Raw genomic sequence first — 25,691 nt, 5'->3', positions numbered from 1 at the left:
AGCTGTGCCTTATGCCCCAGTGAACTCCAAGAGTCAGGAGCATTCAGGAAGGATGAGTGCAGTGAGGATGAGCAGGGGAACAAAAAGCCTCTCTTACAGAAGGAGACTCATAGACACAGGTCTGGTAGTGTGCATCAAATAAAGACAAGAAGGAAGAGGATGGTTCTTAATTAGTACACCAGGAGTGAAAACCAGAAAAATGGTCACCTAAGGTATGGGACAAGACTTGCTTAAAAACAAGTGGGTATAAAATTCCTGTGAGTCAGCTCAGGTTAGGAATCAGGCAGAGGTTTCTAAAGAGCAAAGCAAGTGAGGCTCTGTAGAGCTCTTCAGCAGTTACTTTGGCTACAGTAGCCATCCAAATGTTCAGGCTAATATTTGTGGGAAAGCAAAATCGTGGCTGGCCACATCACACTCTGCCACTCATCCTCTGTATGCACCCCCTGGCACATGCCCATTGCAGGAGCTCACAGAGGGGCGCAGCTGCCACGCAGGGAAGAGGGCCAGAAGCAGCAGCAGAGCATTTGGTTCCAGAATGTCAACTGAGGGATAAAATCACCACTGACCGTGGAACTTGCACGTGGGGAAAATGGTAAGGAGCCAGAGCCAAAGTATGACACCAGAAAGGAAGAGGCTGGATGAGAGAGAGGTAGGCTTTGTTCTGATGTTCTAATCAAGGCTTAGCTGCATGCTATTAAGCAGACATGATTTGATGTTAAGACTGTTCAGACATCATGGATAATCAGGCCAGCCAAGTTCAGATTTCGAATGTGAAGAAGGAAGCCATGCAAAGAAAAGTGTTGCAGTGTTACAATTTATTTTCTCTGAAGCATTTGCAAATGATATTTTTCCTGGGGCTCAAGAACCTTTGGCAAGGTCAGGATGGCAATGATCAACTGAGAAAATTAACATTCTGACCCAGATCAACATCACCAGCTCTGTAACTATAAAAAATAATTAATTTGCTTAGCATTTCAAACTCAGTAAAACACAAAACCTCAGTGGTCATCTGCACTTGAAAGCTCTTTGGATTAAGGCAGTATGGAAATTTACACTCCCCAGGCTCCGCTTGAACACTTAAAGTATAGTTGACTTTTAGTCCAAGCACGACAGGTTTTTGTAACTTAATACATTTTCAAAGTGGGGAGTATCCACACATGGAGTTACTCTGCAGTAACTAACTGCCCACACAGGCCAGCCCTAGCAGCTAACACTGGAAGCAGGCATTTTCAGCACTCAAGCATAAAGCCTATAAACATTCACTCACTCACTCACTCACTCACTCACTCACTCTCTCTCTCTCTCTCTCTCCCTCTCTCTCTTTCATGCAGGTAAAGGTATTTATCAGGTTTTGTGGGGTTGCTCATGCGCATGCCAAAGTATTTACAGGACTGGAGCCTTGATTTGTACAAAGAGACATGTGCTGTGGCCTTGAGTACCACCTCAAAGAAAAATACTAATGCCTGGACTGGGCTAGTGTATCCCACCATTTCTCCCATCTCTCTGATACACTTGGCTCTCTTGCACTCCCAGATAATGCACACGGGTTCAGTCATACACAAACCCTACAACACCCCTTCCCCCCATGGAAAAGTCAGCCAGCTGTTACAAAATTCAGACCTTTCATTAACACTGTTTAGTGGCTGATACTGCCAAGCAAAACAGAGACAATTAATAATAATCAGGACTGAAGGGTCTGAGACAGCTTATGAGTAAAGGATTGTATTAGTTGTTTAAAAAGGACAAACTTGCTCCTGCCTGGAGTGATAGGGAACAAAGGGCGGTGATGTATAACCAGGGAGGAAAGAGACTCTCTCCGTGGCTTTTGTAGATTACTGTGTGAATGACAGGAGCGGCAGGAGCAAACACCTCTTTTCATTTGCTCAGCCTGCCGGAGAAGAATAGCAGCGCTTGCCAATGAAGCTGCAGCTGTGCTTCAGCGCCGTTTAATCACTGTGTATGACTGAGGGTAAATTAGCTGCCATTCTTACTCCTATTTGTTGTTCTAATGAAGATTTGCATAAATGCAAGAGTAGGGGGTAACTGATACTTGATTCTTTGCTTCAGAGGCCAGGGTGGAAGACTCACCCATCCCGCGTGTTTATGTTTGTGGGATATTCAATGTTGCCTTTTCATTTGACCTGATCTGCTTCTGGCTGATGAATGGTGAAAAAAGAGTTCAAAGTTGCTTATCAAATTGAGACCCCTGTTGTGTTTCTGCCTTTAGAAAAGGGCAGACTAGTTAGATGAAGAGAGGACTGAGAGATTAGAAAATTACTCCCAGCTGTAAAAAATATATATGCATGTTTCTGCAGCTACTTATGTGTATATATATGTGATATATTTCAATGGCATATGTATCAGTGACATATCTTTCTATCCATCCATCCACCCACCCACCTGATGGTAAGTAATCAAGAATTTTTTAATGATAAAATACCACAAAAAATAATAGGACAGGCAGTACACCTGCAACACATTAGGCAATACGATGAAAAGTAAGGACTTGTAAATTTCTGTAAGCGTTCTATTGTACATCACTAACATTCAAAGTTCACTTTTAAATAAAAGAATACCTGGCATGAAACAGGCAATTTCCAAGGAAGGCAAAAATGACTCAGCACTTCAAAAATACCTGCCAAACGTGCCTTGTGAGACCGGGATACGAATTAAGAAATTGTGTTAATTCATCAAAAAAAAGGGGAAAATTTTACCATGAAGCAGTGACAAAATCCAAAACTACTTCATAATTAAAGAGAAGATTTGAAAATGAAACATCATAAAATTGTTCTATTTACTGTGGTTATGACAATGCTTATGGTTGTTAACTGAAAGAGGCTAAATGGAAGAACTTCCCATTTTTGGTGTGTTAATGTTGTACATGGTAATATGGTATGGTAACTGTTTTCAGTATTCCTCTTACACACTTGATATGCTAAAACTGTTGTTTGACAGCATCTGTAAGGATTTAAGATTGAGAAGGCAGAAGTAGTGAATTTCTAAATGTCAAATCACTGCTGGAAACTGTCCAGCTTTCAAGACAACTGTATCCCTTCAAAGAGAGTATCTCTAACCCTATGAGAGAGCATGTATTTACTGCCCTACACAGCTTCTCAATCCCTACACAGCTTTTCAGTGTCTCTAGCTCTTTACCTGGTCTCTAAGACACATGAGCCAATATTACTTGGTTTTCGTACACTTCTGTCATCTATCTGCCTGACTACCTACAGACACTTCTGCATATTTTTGGCCAAACACTAACAGAAATCAATTTTTCAGAGACGTTAGAAGAGAGCATTCAATCCACCTGAAATAAATGTGCCTAAAATGGTAACACTCTATCACTCCACCTCTCAGCTGAAAGGAACACCACAGGTTTCAATGTTCTATACAGCAACAAACCTACCTGAAAATAAAAGCAGTCAATCACATTTTTGCCCGCTCTCACCTTATTTTGAGTTTTGAAACATTTCAATATTCTATTACAGCTTTTGATTCAACCCCTGATTATGTCAGAATCTCACATTCTGCCCTTTTCAAAGCAATTCTTAGCCCTTTGGGCAAATTAAAAATAATATTGAAGTGTATAATAAAAAACAAACCAGCAACAACCCTCATGACATATAAACAGATCACAGAATTTTTCTTCAACGATTCTTTAGTAATTTCTATATATTACAGTTTTCCAAGGCTACAGTCAGAATTATGTGTTGGTAAAGAGGGTAAGAGAAAGTGGAAATTACAGATCTAGTGGTCAATGGCATAAAACAAATCTAAAAGAGCTGAGGGGAGAGGTTAAGTGCTATGCTAGTTAATAAGAATGACAGCTTGCTTTGAATACTCGTGCTGACTGTCCAAGATATTGAATAAACCTCATTTAAACCAATTTTCATTATTTGTAGAGTCTGCGTTAGGTATCTATCATTGTCAGTGCTATTAATATTCTTTTCAGAGACCACATTATCAGCATATTTAAACGAAAGCTTTCCTTTTCAATATTTATTAACTCATTAATATTTCTTGGTGGTAATATCCTGGTTGTAATATCCAAATTATGCATACTAAGGTATTTTCTACTGATCAAACTTTCTAAATTAAAAAAAAATTATTCTCCAGTACTAAAACTGCACTTGTTTTTTATACTACTTATATGACTAGCATTTAAATTTTACATTTTTGTGTTTTTTTTCAGTAGGCACCAGTAAACCAGAGCATTGACCAGATATTACTGAGCTGACCAAATGTGAATGATGAATGAACGAGGATATGAAAGTTAATTTGTCTTACCGGGGTTACAGTCTGTGAGGAGGGAGCAGATGGAGAGGAGAACTTTAGAAATGGTTAACGCTGGACTCCAGTTGTCCTTTAAAATGTCCAGGCAGATGACGCCTTGGCTGTTAATGTTACAGTGGTAGATCCGTGTCCGGAACGTTACCTGGAAAGGACAGTGTGTCTCAGTACAACAGCGTTCAAGCCAGTAATTACACAATTGTTAAGCAATGAAGAACCATAGGAACAAACATTCTGCTTTCCAGGCTGAAATTATGGTACTCTGCTACTGCTGGTTAAAGACTGGGCAAGACAAAATAAAGGAAATAAATTCTGCCTCTTGCAGCTGTGGCCAGCAGTGAAACCAGTTTGTGCAGGCTGAGAATGGGACACATTTCCTGAGCTTCCTCCTGTCGTGGTCTTATCAATCTCATTATTTTGTATATGGCCAAAAAAAAAAGCGGTTCCAGCCCCTGATCTTGACAATGTTCATAACTCAAGTCCACAGCTCTTTCACACTTTGAAGGAAGTCAGAACAAGACAGATTCTTCTACTGTCTTCATCTGTTCATCATTTGACACAATAGATAAAGCTGTAAAAAAAAAAAAAAAAAAAAAAAAAAAAAAAAAAAAAAAAAAAAGAAGAAGCAAAAGAGCAGAGCCATCACAGCAATGACTCTTGGAAAAACTTAAGTGAAATATTTTTGACAAAGGCTGCTCAAATAAAATCCTTTTATTTCCAAATTTTAGGTTACATTTTCTTTACATACACTTTTTGGGGTTTTTTAGTAGTTTATTTTGATGATTTCTGTATCTATTTTATATGGTCTTCCAGGTGATCCCATAGGTAACAAACCAAGGAGATTATTTTAGTCCAGAATAATGTCCTCCTTCTTCAAGGTGAAGACACAGGCTTTTTATTTTAAAAGAAGCTCAGCTAGGAGTTCAGAATGAATTCATAGTTCAGAATGAATACTGGGGCTACTGGATAAGAAGGGACAATGTGAGAAAACCACCTCTTGGAGGTCATCAAGGACTAATTTCTCCATCAGTTCTACCCAAATGACAAGTCACACCCAGATGGTTTCAATGACATGTTCCTAAAATCTAAACTTAAGACATAGAACTTCAGACATCTACCTCACCAGCAACAGCCCTGCCAGGAGAGGGGCTCGGCAGGCAGGAGACAACAGCAGGCAAAGCAATCCCTGACTCAGTGAATCTGTGCTCTTCACTCCACTGGGACAGTGCTAATGTAAGCTGAGGGTGCCTACAAACCCAATCCTGCCCTACCACAGATAAACCCCTGTCTGGAGAGTAATGCAAACTGGGGACAGGCACGCTCCTCTTCTGATTTTCTTCAGTATCAGAGATCTCAGTGGAACTATCATGCCACTCAGCAAGCAGAAGAGAGAATACAAGTGAAATAATCACTTGTATTTACTATTATCACTGGTTTACTTCTATTAAAAAATAATTATAGAAATCATTCTCTAGCCCACTGAAAAATTCTGCCTCCTTGGATTAAATCAAGAAGCTTTGACAAAATAATGGAAAGAAAAGATAGTAGATTTATGGTATTAAAACATTGCATTCAACAATAAATACCTTTTCTCCTAAGTACTTTTCCACATAGATCTGGAAAAATGTTTTGGAGCCCATTGTCATGCACCAGTGGGTTCTGTACCAAAGAACCCTACAAAGCAAGTTCACCAGTTTTTAAATGCTTCTATATCTAAAGGTATTGCTAATTAATTAGATAATGTGACAGTTTGCCACTCCATACTTGTAGGTTCTTTCATTTTTCCCCTTCACTTGTAGTTTTGCCTATTTTTTTCCAGCCTGTGTGCTTCACTTCTGGGACTTCTATGAGAATTTAAAATATTTCTGGCACAATGATCTCAATTAATCCAAATGCTATAGCCAGATGAAATATTTTCTCCCCCTCATGAGAAACCCAAGCACATTCAGCATTTGGAGGGAAGGAAATCTTCTGTGAGATAAAAAAAAAAAAATTATTTAAATAATTATAATTTGGTGATAAAATTAAATGTCTGTCTACAAAGGAAAGCTATTTTGAACGAGGAAGGTTACCAATGCACAAAAGCCATAAACTACCTTACACAAACTGCATGTCAAAAGTGCCCAGAAAGGGAGATGGTGTGGAGAACCATCCTGTAAATTGTAGGTGCTCATTAATTCCCCAGGTAGATTAACTCCAGGAACTCTTATACTCCAGTTAGAAGTGAATCAGTGACTGCTCCCTAGCAGGATGTCCCAGGATCTATGGTAAGCACCTGCTTAATTTTAAGTATTGTATGCTAACTTTTCACTACACTGTTGAAATAAAGCTTATGCTTAAATATTTTACCTCAACAAAGGTGCTTCCCTATACTTCCACAATGAAAAATTTGAGGACTTCATTTGGTGTCATCTAAATACACAAAGTAATAAGATATGTGTGGTCTCACTGAATGTGGGGGAAACACTGAATCCATTGCACAGATTAAATTATACCCTCTAAAATATTTACAGACAGGTCAGTCTGAGCTTGTAACCTGCTTTAGAGAAGGTCATCGATTTGAGTGTGTATTTTAAGTGTAACTGTTTTGCTGCCAGCAGAGAGGACAGACACTGACACTGCCTCAGCTGCTTCTGAAGCACTGAAGCAAGGACACTGGGAATTTGGCAGGATTCAGAGCCACTGAGATGAATGGAGGTAGTTAAAAGTCTTTCATGAACTGTTCAACACTCTCTTGCCATCTCAGGCTACCTGGTGGATAAATGTATGTGGGACTACATCTGTTTGCAGTTGGAAGGCTGTTTTCAGAAAATGCACAGACCTGAAATATTGCATTTTTTCACTATGAGTACATATTAAACCTGTGAGATTGAGAAAGGCAAGATAAGGCTTTCTGCTTACCACTGACAAGGTCACCAACTCACCAAATACACCACTGCACTTTAAAATGCCTGCCTAAGACAGGCAGGCATTTAAATAATCAACGTATTAGTTATTTTATAATTACAATATGTTATATTTATTAATTGTAATACTGAAAAATCAATTCAATTAATTAATGAAAAGAATCACAGTGTTCAGAATTGCAGAAGAAGCCGTATCAATGACAGCCTTAATACACTGGAAACTGTGGCCTGAAAGTGGCAGGTAACAGAGTTCTCACCCTGAGGCAGCAGAATACAAATGGGGTGACACATTGCTTTCCTCATCTGTGTATTGCCTCAAATTGCTGATAATGTGGGAAATGCTGAGATGTAACTTTCTGGATGTTGTGCTTACCATATTTACATTATAAGGTTACGCAGGGTCCTCCTATTGTACGTGTAGAGAGAAACCATGTGTTAACACCTTTCTATGGGAACTGCATTTTCTTTATTATGGTCATACTTTTACCTTTGATGTCACTTAAATATTTCCTTTGAATGGTGGACTCCAATTCCATTTGCCCCCTAATGAAAACACCTAAGCAGTCCCATGCAGGGGCTCAAAGGAGTGTGTGTGGGTGTGCAGGCAAAGTCACCTTCACACAATTAAATGGTAGAGGAGAAATGTATGGGTTTTCTTGAACAATAAGTGTTCTCTATGGATTTAGTCTCTTTCATTCTGGAATTTAAAGAGCATATTTAATTTTCGTTGAATAAAAGTACAGGTCAGGAAAATGCAAATTACGGGAAATAGGGAAAAATGGGACTACCTTCTGAAAACTGTGAGTACTACAAACAAACTTCCAAAAGGTAATGATAAAGAATTTATATTCAATCACTTTTGGAAGTAAACAAGAATAAACTCATCTGTTATCTACTGCTGAATGCCAAACATGCAAAGCTATGTCTGGCTGTTCACTGAGTAAGTTTTAGGACTGAAAAAAGACTATTTATAGAACCTGGGAAGAGGAAACTAATATGGATTTCAGTTCAGTGTTTGGAGGCAACTAGTTGAAGGCAAAGTAATTAATTTCTGGATATCAGAGTGATTTTGAACACCAGTTTTCCAGCATGATGTAGTCTTAAAATAACTTACTATTTCTCTTTTCCATGGAGGTCTAAACACAACAGTCACTATGGTGCCTTGTACACCATCTCACACACTTTCAGACTCTACTAAATTCAGTTGCAATCTTCCTCAAAAACATATCAGCAGGAAGAAATGATTCCCTAGTTTTACAAATTACGTGTAAGGGCTTACAGTGTGCCCTTAGGGTTTGCTTTCATCAGCCTCTTTGGGTTCAAACCCTCACCTCCTGCTTCTCAGTCACTGGAGCCTGGTGACTGCGTAGGGAGAGAGGAAAAATCCCCAGAGCCAACCGGAAAATAAACAAAAACAACCTCCTTTTGCTCAGCTAACACTGGAAGCAGAGTTCAGATCCCAGGGCTCTCATTCCCACGATTTTGGGAAGTTCCTTTAAAGAACTTTCATTTCTTACAAGGCTGGAATCCTGCATGCCTGCTTGAGATGAAATTTCTGTCTTCCTCTAATATTCCCCAGGAGTTCTGCTTTAATAAAACTGCAGTGGCACTATCTGAAGTGGAAGAAGTTGTACTGCATACAGAAAAGGTTGTATATATAGGAAAAATATGATGCCATTTATGATGATGTTCATAGAGCTCAGGAGAGATTAAGTTGTTCCCATCTCAGTTTGTCAGACTTTATGAGCAATACATTTGTCCACTCAGAGCAAATAAAAACAAGATCAGGCCTACACTCTTCAGTCATATGAGAAAAATAAAACTATCTAAATGAAAAGTGTATATAGCTCTGAATGACACAACGTTCATGCAATAACCTTTATATTAATTAGCACCCTTTAATTTCTTACAGAGTGCACTTCATTTATCAATGAGCACTGAGGCTGCCTTTCTAAGACAGGATGGACTATTTCCACTTTGTTAGTACATATTTGTAGCATGCACATGAACAATTGTTGAGATACTTCATCATTTATCACAGAGTTCGCAAAAAATGACTGCCCATGATGCTCACTATTTAAGAGTACTTTTTAAGTCTACAGCAAGAAATGAACTTCATCCAGTTCTCAAAACACTTGATTACATCTAATTTTACTTGGTAAAAAACAAATATAATTTATTTTATTGAAGGAAAATACATAGTATCTGCATTAGAAGAAAATAATAAACTGTAATTACATTTTCTTGACCTACAGAGAATGCAAACTGTGCTGTGCTTCTTTGGCGAAATGCACCATGCAAGACATCAGTAGCCAAAAGTGGTAACAATTTAAATGGATATAATAGCATCCACATGAGTTCATCTTTAATATTACTGAAAATGAATCAGTACGCAATGGGAGTAATTATTCATTATATTAGCTGTAATTATGAGGCTGAGTAACTACTCACACTGTTTCATTGAACAGTGTTGCAGGGGAAAAAAACTGAATAAGCACAGCAGCACTAAACATCTATATTATATAAATGCACTCATTTTGCACACAGATTTAACAGCAGGAAAGGTAAAAAGGGACCGTGATAATCTTTGATGTATCCAAGAGAGAAAAAAAAGTCCTAAACAGTACAAAGTTTTCTGAAAACAAAGGAAGAGAAGGAGAGGACAAGGGAAATGGATTACTGCTTGGGTTAGGGATGTTCAGAATAGAAACAAGATAGTAATATGCTTAGTATCAAAAGCTTTCTCTGACAAAGTCACTATGAGTTTTTATAAAATGATTTTCATATAATCAGCATAATCTTTCTTACAATTAGTAGTTCCTTATGGAAAGTCAGCAAAAAAAGTTCTTTTATAGAGAGCGAGTTTTTTTTAACATTTACTGGCCATTTAACTTTTATAAAATAAAACCTCCCTTTTGAAGTTCAAAGCATGCAGGCTGTACTGTCCTACATGTACGCCTCTCTCACTTCACCACAGTGCTCCTGCATGGTGCTCCAGGCATTAGACTTTATTCCTAGACTTTATTCTAAGAAACAGGGGCCTCTTCTTCCTCACCCAATTCCAACTTTTGGGTATTTAGGTACTCCATACATCAGAAGTCCTAGGCAGACTGACTTCAAAAGTAGTAGTTTTTTGTCCTGATCAGTCCATCTGCTCTCATTTTATAGTAATGGTGTGCAAAAAGAAGTCTATCTCTCACATCTGTGTATATTTATCTCTGTGTGTGTAAAAGAGGACAAGAAACAACATTGACATATTATGTATTTTTAGATCATATGGGTTTTATGCAGTAGTAAAACATGCTTGATACAGCAGAATTATGTAGCTTCTGAAATTTCCAACAGACAAATTGTCTTCTGAAAATATATTTGACAAGCAATATTAAAACCAATGCTGTGAGGCAGAAGATATTCCCCAAACAATGCCTCTACAGGCCCTCTTAAAGAGTTTAGTGTACTGGGTATTCACAGGAAATTGGATAAAACCATAAACCACCTAAGTCTTGGTAAGGAAAACAGGAGGTGTTTAGTTAGATAGAGCTGTTTGCATCAAGATTAAATAAATCAATAGAAACTACTGATATAAATTAGAGTATTGTAAACAGAGTGAATAAAGAGGCTATTCATTAGAAGAATCGTTGGCAATTCAATTTGCCAGTTACTAGAAGAATTATCAGATAAATGAATTGAAAGGAAATGTCAGAGATTTCCATGGTGTTGCCTTATCAAATACACATTTTGCATTTATCCACAATAAAGCATAGTTATTGATTCTCTCCTCAATCTAACATATTTCTGCTCACATCTATGTCCTCCACTTTAAAACTCTCATTCTGTCATTTTGAGAGACATTACACTTTCTTAAGCAGCCATCTGGGTTTGAGCTGTCCAGAGCCCTGGACCGCTGCGTGCTGGTTGAGCATCACCTGAAGACATCAGGTGATGATCAGACTCACAGAATGGTTTGGGTTGGAAGGGACCCTGAAGATTATCCACTGTGAACCCTCCTGCCGTGGGCAGGGACACCTCCCCTCTAGACTGGACTGTTCAAAGTTCTACCCAACCTGGCCTTCAACACTTCCAGGTCTGGAGCATCCTAGGGATGTGACCTGTGGAAGAAACTGTTTCACTGCAGGTGGTGCAAGCATGGGAACTGCACTCTGCAGCTCACACGCCTGGAAGAGCTGCTCGGAGGAGAGCAGGATTGGGGCTGATCCTGCTGCCTCTGGCAATGGCCTGCTGGTGGCAGGTTGTCCATTTCACCCTCTCAAAGACTCCCCTGCATCTGATTTCTGCCTGCAAACACCCAAAGACTTCACTTGTTGGGAAAACCTGCCAACTCCATTTATTGTCATGGATGAAGGATTCCTGGGCTGCTCTCAGCAAGAAGATGCAAATAGAAAGACTGGGTGAGGAGAACAAGGGAGGGCGGAGGCACAGCCAAGGGGCCGCAGGAGGCAGCGCTGTGGGAACGCGCCGGGTGAGGCATCGCCATGCCATCAGGAGGAGGAGGCTGGAGAGGGCAGGAGGCAGCTGAAAAAAGCTGTGAGCAGCACAGCACGGCGCTGAGAGCTAATAGGATGTGACAGAGGCTATGATAGAAGTATGACGAGGCAAATGAATGTAAAGGATAAGGTTGACAGGAGACCATTGCGTTTGAAGGCTACCCTTATGATGACAATATCTGGGAAGGGGGGGCTAGAGGAGGCAGACTGAAGCCCTGCCTACATCAGGGTTGCAGAGATGGTAGAAAGGGGTCAGTCAAATGGGCTGTACTTTTTTCTATTACACTGCAGATAAAAGTGTCCTTAACAGCTAATCACATATAAAACAAGTATGAACATGTAGAGTAGAAGCCAGGAAGAAAAAGAATTGCCCCTCAGACATGAGGCTGAACTTACAAAATAGGTCGAAAGTGTCTACCACAGAAGAAGAATTCCACAAAAGGATATTTAGTGCATTGAGATTAGTGCTATGTTACAACTAGGTATTAAAAAACTTGAAGAGATGTTTAATATTGCCATTAAGACCAGACTATATAGACATTGTGAATTATATTTAAAAAGGAAAAGGGCCTCCCTGGTAGTCCAACAGCTGATTTAAACCATCTAGGCTTCCAAGTGCTGAGAATGGTTTTTCCGTTAGTTGATAGGCATAGGAGACTTACAGGCAGGAAACAGAGTTTTCTGTTATTTTAATTTTGATTTAGAGGTGATTTAGCATATTGCAGCTTTCAAGCCCTATGAACCATTTTTCAGTCAACTGAGATTTAAGTCCCTAGCAAGATTAATTGTAGAATTGGGATTAAGAGATTCTGTAAATCACTCAAATTCAAAAATACAGCTAGCTGAATACTAGGATAATGATAGATATATCCATATTGTATCAGCCACAGCTAAATTGAATTGACACTGTAACAGACTGAACGTAGTCAAATATGAGAATAGAAGTTATTAATAAAGATTATTCTTGAGGAAAATGCAGACTCCACTGCAGTGACAATTCCTGGGAGGAAAGTTCTCTTGAAGAGCATTCATTTTTCTACAAACACCTGTACAAAAGACTGGTATGGCTTCCTGATTTGTCAGAGCTTCCTGCTCCAGAGGGAGAGTATGCAGGATATATGAAATTATTGCCTTTCCTTCAGTTGTGTAGTGTACACAAAGTTGCGGTGTTTGTATTGATGGCGAAATTTTAAAGCATCTCGGATCAAAACCTTGCATATTTGGGGAATTCACTGATTTCTTATGTGGACTGAGGACAGAAACTGAGGTGAAATTCTTTCTGTCAGACCAGGCTGACTAAAAGATATGATACCCCTACTCAAATACATATGGACATATAATCATACATGTACACCCACAGATATGCACACACACATCCTCCCACAAGAGACATCTAGGCATGGCTAGATCCCATTCAATACCCCAAAGAAGAGCTCTGCTGTACTGCATAGGATAGAGAGAGAGAGAGAGAGAGAGAGACCTTTCCTCTGTTAAAGCCAAGGGGTGAACTGTCTGAATCCATTAAGGATGAAAGGAAGATAGTTAGCAGGAAAAAGAAATCTCAAAGGTATTTCTAAAAAAGGTTGAGGGGGTCATTAAGCCACTGAAAAAATGTAAGGTTATTTCCTTGGCATGTCATCTAAGCATTTTTATTAATTTCTGCTCTGAACAGGGCACAGCTTTGTCTATTTTTCAGTCCCTTACACTACAAGGGATGTGCTGTATTTTTGGGCTGAAGTGAAACCTCACCTTGTGACTGAGATTGAAGCCTTAGCAGCATCTGGCCTTCAGCAGAAAGTGAGTTCATCACCACATCTATGCCTCACTTCGTGTGTTCCATACCTTGCTTCTGTCTGGCATCTCATAAAACCAATGTGACACTGAGGATGCAGCCGAGAGGAGAACAGTGATCGTGCAGCCCACCCGCTTTCTTGCTGACTCAGCCATCGAGGCGCTCAGCTCATTTCTGCAGTGATACAGCAGCTTCCTCACAGTGGAGGCAAGGAAATATTTTTAATTGATTAGAGCCTCCCAGAAAGCCAAAGCTAATTTGTTAGTTCTCAGAGAAGCTGTTCTAAAGATCTTGTTTTCTGGTTGTAGAGCTAAATCAGAGTTGCAGAGATTGGGCTGGCCCTCCATCACTCCTATCAAGCTGCATTGGTCACACAGAAGTGAACTTTTTTGGGGAAGAACAACTTCCTCCTCTGCATGAGTGCGCTGCAATTGTGAGTGAAGCCAAATGCCACTGATTTATAAGGAAAGCAGGGCTGAAAAGGTCAATGCAATGACCTCTGGCTCAAAAAATTTGGAGTCCAGTTTCAAGGCATGTGACAAAGCTGAAATACTGAAACAGACTGGCTTCAAAGGGGAAGAAATTAATAGTGTGAGAGCAAATTATACTCTGCCTTACCATATGGTTTGTTCTGTGATGGTAAAGAGGAACTTAATTTGATTCTGTGATTATGGTTTAACTTTGAAAAACACTGACAGGTAAGGACAGACAAAATGAAAACTATGGATCCATAGGGGAAAGACTTGTTGGTGCAGACTGGAAGGGAAACCTGATGACAGTGATATGTTGCTATACAAAACCTGAAATATGAACTGGATCACAGAGGAGAATTAATGTGGAAAATGGAGATAAAACTTGAAAATCGTAAGAATGTTGGAGGCTACAAAGGTACAAAAACTGAAGAAATACTTTAAAGTGAAAATTTGAATAGATATTTAAACAAAACCTGAATGAAAGAGTGATTCACTTTCTTTTATGTGATAAAGGGAAAGTAGAGAAGCAGATTAACTATCTAGAAGAGCAAATGAAAATTACTTTGTACACTTGTTAAAAAGAAAAACCAAAATATAGAACATCTTTACTTGTACAAATGTGGTCTCTGTTGTTTATTTAATTAATGTTTTCCAACATGCAATAGGGTGCCCAGCGATCAGAACAGGCATCACAAGTGTTTATAGAAGCAATCTGGATCCCTCAAAAAATATTAAGAACTTTGTATAATACAAATTGAACAGTGTTTACACCACAAACATATTTTAATGATGGTAATAAAGATAAAAGACACACATCCAAAATCAATTTTCAATGCATTTTTCTTACTTAAAAAATTATTTTACCCTCCTCAAGATCTATGTGCGACATACACATACGTGGATGTGATAATGGAGTGCACAACATCTGAGAAGAGATAAGGAAAAGGGATCTTTCTGCAGATTTTAACATGCTGTGGATTAGGCCCCTTAACAGTGAATGTGTTATGTGACGTGGGAATTTGGCTTTGGAACCCCAGGCTGGGTCAAGTAATTGCATCTGGGAAATGCAGTTTCTGTTTCTTCCCAGGTTTTTTGTGGTCACATTTTTGGAAGATCAATTTTGACAGTACTTGTTTAAATATTTCCTTACTTCATAGTGAATGAGGGACGAAAATGGCCCACAGAAATCTCAGGAGTAATTTATGAATTCAATCATAGTGAAAAATGTGAATTAGATCCTTTCTGCTATGTTCTTAGAGGGAGGTAATATTGCCAACACTCAGGATACATTTTATGTCTTTCTCAGTACATTTCACAGTCTTGTACTTTATCACTAGGTTTTTTAAGATGATAGAGCCATAAGGAGTTAGAAAAAATTAGAATATAACTACAAAGAAATGGCCATAACCCTATAATCCATGATTCTGAGAATAGCATAAAGTATCACAAATCTCTACAATCTGTGGAGAAGTAGAAGAGATGCCAACACCCAGTGACACAGATAGCTGTGTACTGTGAGGCCGTGAGTTATGTTCCATGTACTCAGTACCTTTCTTTTGCTAGAGATCAGCCTGGGGAGAACATATTTAACTACCCTTTCCCAGCAGTGCTGACAGGCAGCTACCTTATGATAAGCAGTGGTCTTCCCATGCCGCTTAATTAAAGGGATTTCCCTAACTATTTTACTTATGAATGGGTTTCGTAAGGTCTGGAAAATAGGTGTAATGAAATAGCAACAGTTTGCGAGGTCATACAGCAGGACTGAAAATAGGGGTAATTTAGAACTGTGGCTGAAATGAATAGAGTAAGAATTCATGTGCTCAACACATGCTTATGACACAGTTATATCTGACATTAGTCCCCTGTGCACATGCACCCATTACTTTCTTACAGATGACAATTCCCCTCAACATAAAACTGGCTGTTTACTGAGACAATATGGCATCATCAATTCTCTTATCCTTTACCAAGCAATACATTTGCATATGATTTAGATGCACACATTTCTTACAGTGACAACTGGCATCAAGATAAAGGCAGACAATCAAATCTATTACGAAGCAGGACAAGAACCACCTCTTTCCTTGACATTTCATTAATAAGCAATGCACAGCTGCATTACTCATGTCTCAAAATAACACAGTTGCTGAGCACAACTGAGGGCAGATTGAAAAAGACTTTACCTTGTGGTGAAACAGCAAACTGAACCTTCAAGTTCTATTTTAAAAAGGTGTCTATTGCATACACTGCCACAAGACTCAACAGATTCAACAGAGAGAATGACGAAAGACCTCCTGGTAACTTGTCTTTCAGAGCTAGTTCTTATGTATTAGATCTCTGAGAGAACTTCAAGCTCTATTTTATATGCCATAAAGCCATTTTATCCCCTAAAAATTATAATTTTTACTTTTTGGGGGGACTGAATCCTTGCACAGCAGCTAGCAGAAACAGACTAAGCCCAGTAAGGAAGTAAATAAATAGGGCTTGTTAAAACAGACCTTGTCCTGACAGTGGGCTGGACTGGGGGGAGGTAGGAAAAACAGGACAGGGGAAAGAACAGAACAGGACTGACCCCAGCTCAGCATGCCCAGAGCTTTAACAAACTGAAGGATAAATTATAAAATTTCAAATTCTTTCTTCACTGTGTAATAACAGCTGCCTAAGTCTGAAACTGTGCAGTCAGCAAGGTGTACAACTCCTCTAAGACCTCTCAGTGACATCAAGGCTTCTCTAAACTGGAACACTAAAAATGGGAAAAAAAGTTAGACTGCTATACGCACCCATCTTTAGGTTACTGGCTGGGAAAGTTCAATTTACAAAATGACAAGTGCTTTGCATTCCCATCTCTCATTTGTTTTATAAAACCTTTCCTGGTAATATAAATGTTATCTACTACTGTAAACATTACTACTGTGGCATTAAATTTCTATATATAGGCACTTATATTTCAATAATCTACTCAAACTAATCAAATAGGAATTGGCTTCTCTCTCTTTTAATGCAATATCCTTCTATTATAGACCAACATTGGCACACCCATCCTTTCATAAATGCATCAGAAACAAGGTAAATATTTTTGATCTCATAGCTCCTTCTGTAGGGGTCTTCCAGACACATTCTCCAGAGTGGCAAGGTGAACAATGCACCTCTTTTTACTTTGTTTCATGGAAGACAGCCCCATCAATTTATTTGATTCTATTAACAGCTCTGTGGGATAAATTTTCCCGGTTTCTGTTCCAATTATCGAACATGTGTGTTAAGACTTGCACTCAGTCTTCCAGATAAGGACTTCCAAGCATCACGTATCTCACACTGGTAATTCCTTCTCTCTTTAGACCAGAGGATGCATTTTAGGAGGATGTTTGCCTTTTTTATAAATACATTACACAGGTGGTTTGCAATAATCCTGTGATCAAGCAATAAAGTCCCATTCTGAGATCCTCCAGCAATTATTACTACTGGTTATAAATGACGCTCTGTATTGCCACATTCCACCCATTTTGGTTTTTGCAGTCTTCCTAACCACTAGATTTTTCATGTTTGACATTTCAAGTTAATCATGGTAATGATCTGTCACCTATATGTTATTGATACAGCTCTCTATTTCTGGCTGGTATCATTATAGACAGCATTATAAACAGAATTCCTAAGGATTTCTGTAAATCTCTGTCACTCCAGCTTCTGGACTTTAGTGCCATATTTCCACATTCTTCTGATGTAAAGCCATTACTTATAATATCTTGCACTTGCAGATACTATATGGGGTAGTGAAATAGGTGCACACTTTTGTCTAGACAGCCATACAATCCTGGTGAATTATATGGGTCAACAGGAAAGATTAAGTATCTTCAGCTACTTATAAAGGGTGCATCTCAAATATAAGTGCTTTCATATTAGAAACAAATCCAAATTTAAAAAATAGCTACTGGAAATTATGCAACCTTTTGCTGAATAAATCCATATGGATTCAGCTATACTGGCAGCATGCAAGCAAATTGTAGCCAGTTATTTAAATTCTTTCTATCAAAAGATTCAAGTTTAAGAATTCATTATTGCTTTGAAAGTTTTCTGTTTCATCCTAAAATGATATACCAACATACACATTAAAAAATATCAGCAGGAAAAGACTCCTATCAGACTTTGAATATCCTTCTACTAACCTTGGGTGGTTTAAAAGGATAGTCCGGTGAAAAGGTTATGTCAAGGAAGAAAACTCCACCTTCATATACAGACCCTGGAGGTCCCAGTATAGTTGACCTCCATTCATAAATGTTGTCTCCTTTGGGTCCAGCACTAAAATAGAAAACAAAAATATAATAACCACATACAATCAAGGATATACTACATCAGTTATACTATACCAGTAGTGCCGCTGGTTTTGCTGTAACACCAGAAACCAAAATTGTGTATCACATTTATTAAGTTAGATAGAACATGCATCTGATGTCCTAAGCTCTGTCAGAGAAGTGATATATTCAGCCAGGAAGAAGTATTAAAATCACATAATAAATTATTCAAATAAGCACAGAAAAATTCTCAACTGTCTTATCTCAAATATTTTAGTGGGCAGATGTGAAGTATTTACAGTGCAAGGATATAGAGACTTTGCTGAGATGTCTTGTCACTGTCTTGCTTCACGAGCCATCCTATTTTCACCTACCTCCTCATCCACCTACCTCCTCAGTCAGTAGCTGTGTAATTACACACATTACACAGCACAGGCTGTACTCAAGACTGAGCAGGGTACAACCAACCTTGCAGCTGCACTTGTTCCTAACCTAAGGTCTCCAGTCACTACCACAGAAGGCTGCTTTGCTCTGCAATAATTCTCCTATCTTAAAAAAAAATATAAGCAGGAAGTGGGTTATGTTAATTATGTTAAATCCAACAGGAAGTGTTGGATTATGTTAATTCAAAGTCCTTGGTTAAAAACACAGTACTGAAATAATATTCAAAATGTACAAAACATAATCCTGTATGAAACAAGAAAAATCTCTCACCCGTATGGTGAATTCCTGAAAAAGATGAAATAAAATGCTAACTAATAAAAGTTCTTGAGCATGACTCTTCTAAAAGCCAACACAGACTCCTTTCATACAACATAATGCCTGTCCATACAAATATGTATTTTACTCAGGATGCTCTCTTAAAGCATATGAAGGCTTCTTTTCTGTTCACAGACTGCTGATTACAGGACCTGAATTTTAATTAGGATCAATTGGAATGGTGACTTCCAGATATCTGATTAATATTTTTTAGAGGAAGGCAATGCTGGTAGATATCTCAAAAAATGACGTGGTATTGTCTTAAGGCATTTTTTGTGAAACAATTCTTGTTATGTTTGCAGTGAAGGCTTCTGCAGCGTACAGGAGTTTGTGGAATCACTCAGTGTGTAGAACAGCTGAAAGCTCTTGGCTATGCTCCTTGCCTCACAATGTACCCAAGGTATACAATTATTATACGACATCATGTCATGTTCACTGCTCAACTATTCGTTTTGTTCACTGGAAGTTAATAAAACCCGCTTTCACCTGCAATTCCTTGGGCTCCCTTCATTAAAACTTCCCTGAATACAGCTGCACAACTCAGTCCTGTGCAGAGCACTTCATTAGTCATGGTACCTACATCCATTTTCTATAATAGCTGTTAATGCTTCTTGGCTTTCTAAACTACCTTGCCTTCTCAACAATAATGGGTTACAGAGACAATAACATTATGGAACGTTCATTTTCTATCAGCCATAGTAACAAAACTAGCAATTGTTTTAAAGATGAAATCTGGCTTTTTAAGTGGCACAATAGCAGAAGTGTTGCCATCCATATTTCACAGTGTCGATAATACATCAGGTTGCTAGCTGCCAAACAAATTTAATTTACCCAGTTCTCAGTTTGCATTAACCTTTGAATAATAAAGCACAGCTGAGACTGCTGTAAGAAACAAACCAGAGAATGAATAATTAAAACCACCTCCACTGCCTTTAGAAAGACCAATCCTGAGTCAACAGGGAAGGTTTAATTGTGACTGAACTAGGCATTAAGGGGCTAATTGAACTCTTTGTAAGCCCAAACAAATGCAGTCCTACATCAGTGGTATGGTATACAATGTTCACAGAAAATAAAACTCCTAAAAAAAATGCAGGCAATTATTTCAAATAGAAAAGACAAGAAGCAAGGCAAGTTAAATCTTACACCAAAAAAAGCCCAAAATATATGAAAGGAATCCCTTCTCATTTTCTGCAGGAAAATGTTCTAACACTTAAAGGAGCAATTCCTCAGTCGATGCCAGGAGGTTAAAATGGAAGTGAGATAAATGTCATTCCCAGAGAAATGGTTGGAAATAAGTAACAAAAGCTTGCCCTAGCTCTTTCAGAACTCATTTAGCCAGGAGGGGATGGTTGGGCTCCTTCTCTGAGTGAGGCTGACTTTTTTTGATCAGAATTCTCTCTGATAGTAGCAATTTCATACTGTATATTATTTTTATTTGTTTTGCCTATTTATTTAATTGCATTAACATTTGAAATGAGCAGACATTAATTAGAATAGTTGGAAAATGCTCCATCTGCCAGTTGAACTGTTTCGGCACGTCCAGCTACAAGCCCAGCCTGATCACATTCTGAGGATGCTGATTAACATTAATTGACGGTTTTCTTTGCAAATGAGAGATGAAGCTTTATTAAGTATTATTATTAATTTGAAGAATAGCTTAAATTGTATGGAGTGTGGGAAGACTGCTGTTATTGATGCTGCCTGTTTGAGTGCTTGCTGGCAGCAGGGCTGTTCAGCCATGTGAAATACCAGCCCATGTGCACAGGCAACAGCTGGCATTAAGGGCAACAGCATGCACAAGCATCACAGTTTTTCATTTGTGCATTAATAATACAAAAGGTTTGACAGGTGTATTATCTTTGTTTTCCTTCTTTCTTAATTGTTAAGCCTTTTATTTATCTACAGTACTGGCAACACAAGCAGGCTTCACCAGAGAAAATTCCCACGTGTGCAAGATGTCAGCTAGAGCCTTAGTCTGTAAGGTTTAAAATGCAAGAGGATTTAATTACCCTTCTCTCTACATGGATATCTGCCCGACACACTGAAGCCCAAATGTTTTATATTCAGTATGATTTATATTCCAGCTCTATTAAAGTTACTGGCAACCAAACCACAGATCTCAAAGAAAGTGCACCAAACAGCTCAGTGCCTGAAGTTCTGTAATCTTTGGAAGGACAGATTCAGATGTGCACCCTCTCAGCAAAAGGCAGACTAAATCTGTCCTGAACTCAGCTGACCCAGGGCCAGAGCACACACGTGCTGCCTGTGACAAACCTGCTGTTACACAGTCAGCTCCAAGGGAGAGATAAGGGTGCTGGGCAGCTCCAGGTGGAAGTGGATGAACTGTAAGGTAGTTGGATGAACTCTTAGGAGGACAGGTCTGCTGCTGTCAGACCAGCAGGGCAGCCTCCCAGTGTGAGCCCAGATGCTGACAACCCAGTGACTCTGCAGGGTGGGGCAATTAAGGACCCAGCAGAGAGGTTGTAGTGTGGCTCTGGAACTGGTGTTCTCTATGTTTCCAGTGTTACCTCCCAGGTGGAATATGTGACATAGGACCAAGGAGGTGCAGCTGAGCTCCTGGAGACTTGAAAGTTATTAATGACTTGCCAAGAGCCAGCTGTCTGCTGCTCTTATTCTCCTACAGCTGATGAGACCCTCCACAGAGTACTTTGCCTCTGCAGAGGTTTGCTCAGTGGAAGAGCTGGAATAGGTGGACATGGAGCCAGTTTTCTTCCAGAACAACATCCGTATGAGAGTATGAAATTCAGGACAAAGGAGTGAAAACATGTAAAATGGTCCTCTTTTTATTTCACTCTCCTTTGCCTCTCCTCTATTTCAGTTCTGCCATGGCTTCCCACAGATACTTGAAGGTGAAATGTATGGACATCAGTTACAGTTCTTAGCAAAACACTTTAAATGCTACTAGAGCTGAATTAACTCTGCTTTAAATATGCTTGCCACATGGAGTATTTTCTATTCCCTCAATATGTTTTAGGCAGGCAGCCACTTGAAAGTAGTGCTGCTAAAAACTGCTTGTCCAGTGCAATGCATTATAAACACCAAGCTTTCCCTGCATTTAAAATATCCTAAAGTATTAAATGCAAAATAATGTATTGGAAGAGTTGTATGAAAACAACAGCACCCATGAGATACACCAGATGAAAACCTATCTGGAGAAGTTATTAAAGTACAGTTGATTTTTAGCTGTCCTTTGTATACAAATGTATGTAATTTCCAGAGAATAATTTTAAAAAGTGAAAATACAAAAGGTCAAAAAAATAAGTATGTCTACCTTGATTATCAAGTAGTCATACAAAACAGATTGGTCAAAATAATGTTATCATTTTTAATCTATCTTATATTACTTGATGAGGGGGTCACATGCTTTCCCAGTGTCTATGACTGGAGGTAACATAAACTTGTAGTGTGTTTCTGGTAAGGTGGAAAATGAGGACTATTTCAGTGTCTTCCCTTCTGTTCTTGGTCTCTGAATCCTGCTGGTATCCACCACTGAAGTGGGTACTCTTTAATACAAGGGAAAGGCAAGCCTGTAGCACAAAACATGTAGGATTTTAACTTCAATGCTTTTCTAGATCTGATACATGAACAGTGCATGGCAGGGAACTGATCCGGCCAAATAAAATAGGAAAGCACGTTGGTTGGAGGCCTTCCTATTCCTCAAGACTCAGAAAGAAATTGGAAGATTCTTGTGGAGAGAGTGAGTTTTTATAACAGTGAAGAATAAAGCAGAACAGGATATCATACTAACGTCCATAAACTCACTTTCCATGGCATTGTCTATAGCAATTCACTCCTGTTATTGCTTTATGTAATCTGACTTGCCTTAGCACACAGAAACACACATCAGAACCAGGCTGCAGTCTGTGGAGGATGCAGTCCCTCTCAGCTATCTCTGCTAACTTATGACAGTATGAAAAAGAAGGACACATGGAAGGCTCTTTCTCTTCCTCATGTGTTATTGTGCAGAGCCTTGGCTTCAATTTTAGGAGTTTTCCCTCTGAGGAGAGAAGCTCATTACAGAATGATCTCAATTTCTAAGTATTACAACAGTTTCTTGCAATCCCATTTCTTGCACATCTAACAGATATACAGGAGCAGATCCTGCCTCTATCTGCTTTCTCTGAATGCTTCTGGGAAGCCCCTTGCCTAGAGGGCAAAGTGGATACAAAAGTACCAGAAGATTGGCAAAATAATTTAAGTGCACAGCTGGTGAGGGGAGAAGATGGATGTGGCAAACCAGAAGACTGCAGATTCAGCTTTCAACGAGACACATCTCTTGAGAAGCAGATATGAAGCTTCATTAAAATAAACTTAGTATACTCTCTGCTCTCTGTTTTGAACACAGTGCCAATAATGAAACTAAGGTGCTAGTGATGAAACTAACTTCTAAACAAAAGTCTTGCTTTGTCTGCACCACAGCTCAAGGTTGACCACGTACTTGGGGACAACCATGAGATGAGCAGTGGGGCTGTGCTGGGGAAGTGGTTGCTGGATAACCTCAATCTGGGAAGAAGCAAATCATCAGCAGCTATGCTGATACATCACCAGGTGATTCACAACCACCTCCACAATCCACCTAGCCCTATTCAACAAAATGCAAAAAAAGTGCCATTGAGAAGCAGTGGCATCACAGTCCTGTAAGCCACTGCCATGTTTCTGTACTATGTAATGGATACAGGCAGTATTAGGATACAGATGGTGTCAGCAGTACAGGTTATCTGCTCAATTTCTTCAGCTCCTCTGCAACCTGGAAGCCCACCTGACCCACCACCTCTCGAGCCTTATTACTCCATTGTTACTGGCTATTATTCTTTGTAGTGCATGTATTTTCTAGTTTCTGCCTGAGAGTGGTTTCTCCCCCACCCTCTCTCTGTGTGTTGACAAATCATTGCTCCTTCATCACATGGATCCTTCCTCACTTCAGGTACATGCAGATCCCACTCCTCCTAACACCCGCTTCCTTTCCCCTCATCAAAAGCCATCAACACATTCTGCTATTTTTGCACCTTTTTCCAGAAGTGAGGAGGGGGTGAAAAATGCTACCAGGGTGGTTTATTGCAGTACAGTAATTTTGTTTCCTTCCTTCCCTGGAAAATGAAGAGCCAGCAGAGTGGGAGCTGCAGCAACAGTGGCGTAGGGAAGGGAAAGGGGAGTCACAGCTGCCTAACCAGATGCTACAGTGATATCAGGAGGTACTTTGGTAAATGTATGTAATAAACAGTTGCCACAGCAGCCAAAAGAATACACTTCTACAAAACAAAAACAAAGAGATAGCAGAGAGCACTGAGACTGCCTGTGGCAATGGGCGCTGTTGTGTGGTTAATAATACCTCTGCTATGAATAAAATTAGCAGGCTGGTCTCCAGGCAGTAAAATCAAAGAACAATTAAAGAAATAAACCCTTTCAGAATTAGAGATAAGTGCTTACTTGGACTATTATATTGATGACTTAAATTTTCCTCAAGAAATAAAGCCCCCATTTTAGAATGCATAGTATTTTTTTAATGTCTTTTTTTCCCCTGAAAATCTGCTGAAAATCCCAAAACTCTTCCTTTTCAATTAATCAATTAAATAAGTTATTAAAACTATCATCATCTCAACTCGTTCATCTAGACGGTGCAAAGAAGTGTCATTATTAAAATGCTGGAAGATGCTCATTGTTCTGACTAGTTATAATCTTGACCAAACTTAGATTTTTTCAGCATTAAATTTGAGGCCTAAGAGATCTACTCTAAGTACTCTAAGTAAATTAACTCTTTACTTTAAGTGAATTACCATATATATTTACATTTTTAAAGAGTTGTTAATTTTACTTTAAATAGACTCAACAGTTACTGAAAAATCTTGCCTTACCATGACCTAACACTTGAATTTGGGTCTTTGCTAGATCCAGTATTTTTGGTCACCCTACAATATAAATGGGAATTTATGTCTTACATATACTGGAATATCAATATTATTAGATAAGTATGATTTTTGAGTAGGTATCTTTCATTAGACTTAATTATTCACAATGGAAACAGAGGCTGAAGTGATTGGACCACTTGTCACTCAGAAAGGCTTTGGCAGAGAAAGACACATAAGACAAATCGCTTACACCACTTAGTTTCCATTGCAGTGAGAGAATTCAGCTGAAAGTTTTGAATCAGACTTTCTTCCAGCTCTTCCAGTTTTCTGACTGAGACCATCTTTCATTAAAGACCACATTTTTTTAGAAGTACTTTTAGGCAAGCAGCAAGGGAAGGAGGATATTAAGACATTTTTCTAAGTCAGGCTGCAATTCTTTCAAAGTGGTTATATCCTGCTCTTATTATGTGCTTTTTATTGAAGCCAGTTACCGTTTTCATGTACACTTAGGAATCAATATGTTTGTGGTATACCTGACTGGAAGAATATACAGGAAAACTGATCCCAGTGAGCTGCTAAAGGAGCAATAATATATTACAGGGTATTGCTTGACATTGCTTCTTATGCTTATTGAGACCACTGGAATTCAGTATGGTACAGCATTTTTTAATTGCCAGTCTTCTGCAGTTTTAGCAAGGTATTTCTAGAGGTTTATTTATCATCCAAAGTAAGATGCAGTTTACTTTAGGGCTTCCTGCCTCTTTCTTGCTTGCAACAAACCTGCAGCACACCTGATCAATGTGCCCAAAGTCT

The 25,691-nt window shown here is 38.9% G+C and overlaps 1 protein-coding gene across 3 annotated transcripts in view; it reads right to left on the bottom strand.

Moving 5' to 3' along the window:
- The window catches only part of LOC128798552 (ubiquitin-conjugating enzyme E2 E2), a 201,794-nt gene that overhangs the window by 18,410 nt on the left and 157,693 nt on the right, over nt 1-25,691 (bottom strand). For all 3 annotated transcript variants that reach the window (XM_053962217.1, XM_053962227.1, XM_053962233.1), the window contains 2 exons: nt 18,127-18,259; nt 4,288-4,435 (listed from right to left, as the gene is read on the bottom strand). In XM_053962217.1, coding sequence (XP_053818192.1) covers nt 4,288-4,435; nt 18,127-18,259 — 281 coding nt within the window. The remainder of the gene's footprint in view (nt 1-4,287; nt 4,436-18,126; nt 18,260-25,691) is intronic.

The sequence above is a fragment of the Vidua chalybeata genome, chromosome 1 (genome assembly GCF_026979565.1).
Source record: "Vidua chalybeata isolate OUT-0048 chromosome 1, bVidCha1 merged haplotype, whole genome shotgun sequence".
Taxonomy (NCBI): Eukaryota; Metazoa; Chordata; class Aves; order Passeriformes; family Viduidae; genus Vidua; species Vidua chalybeata.
The sequence above is the reverse complement of the archived record's forward strand: the minus strand, read 5'-3'. Positions and strand labels throughout refer to the sequence as shown.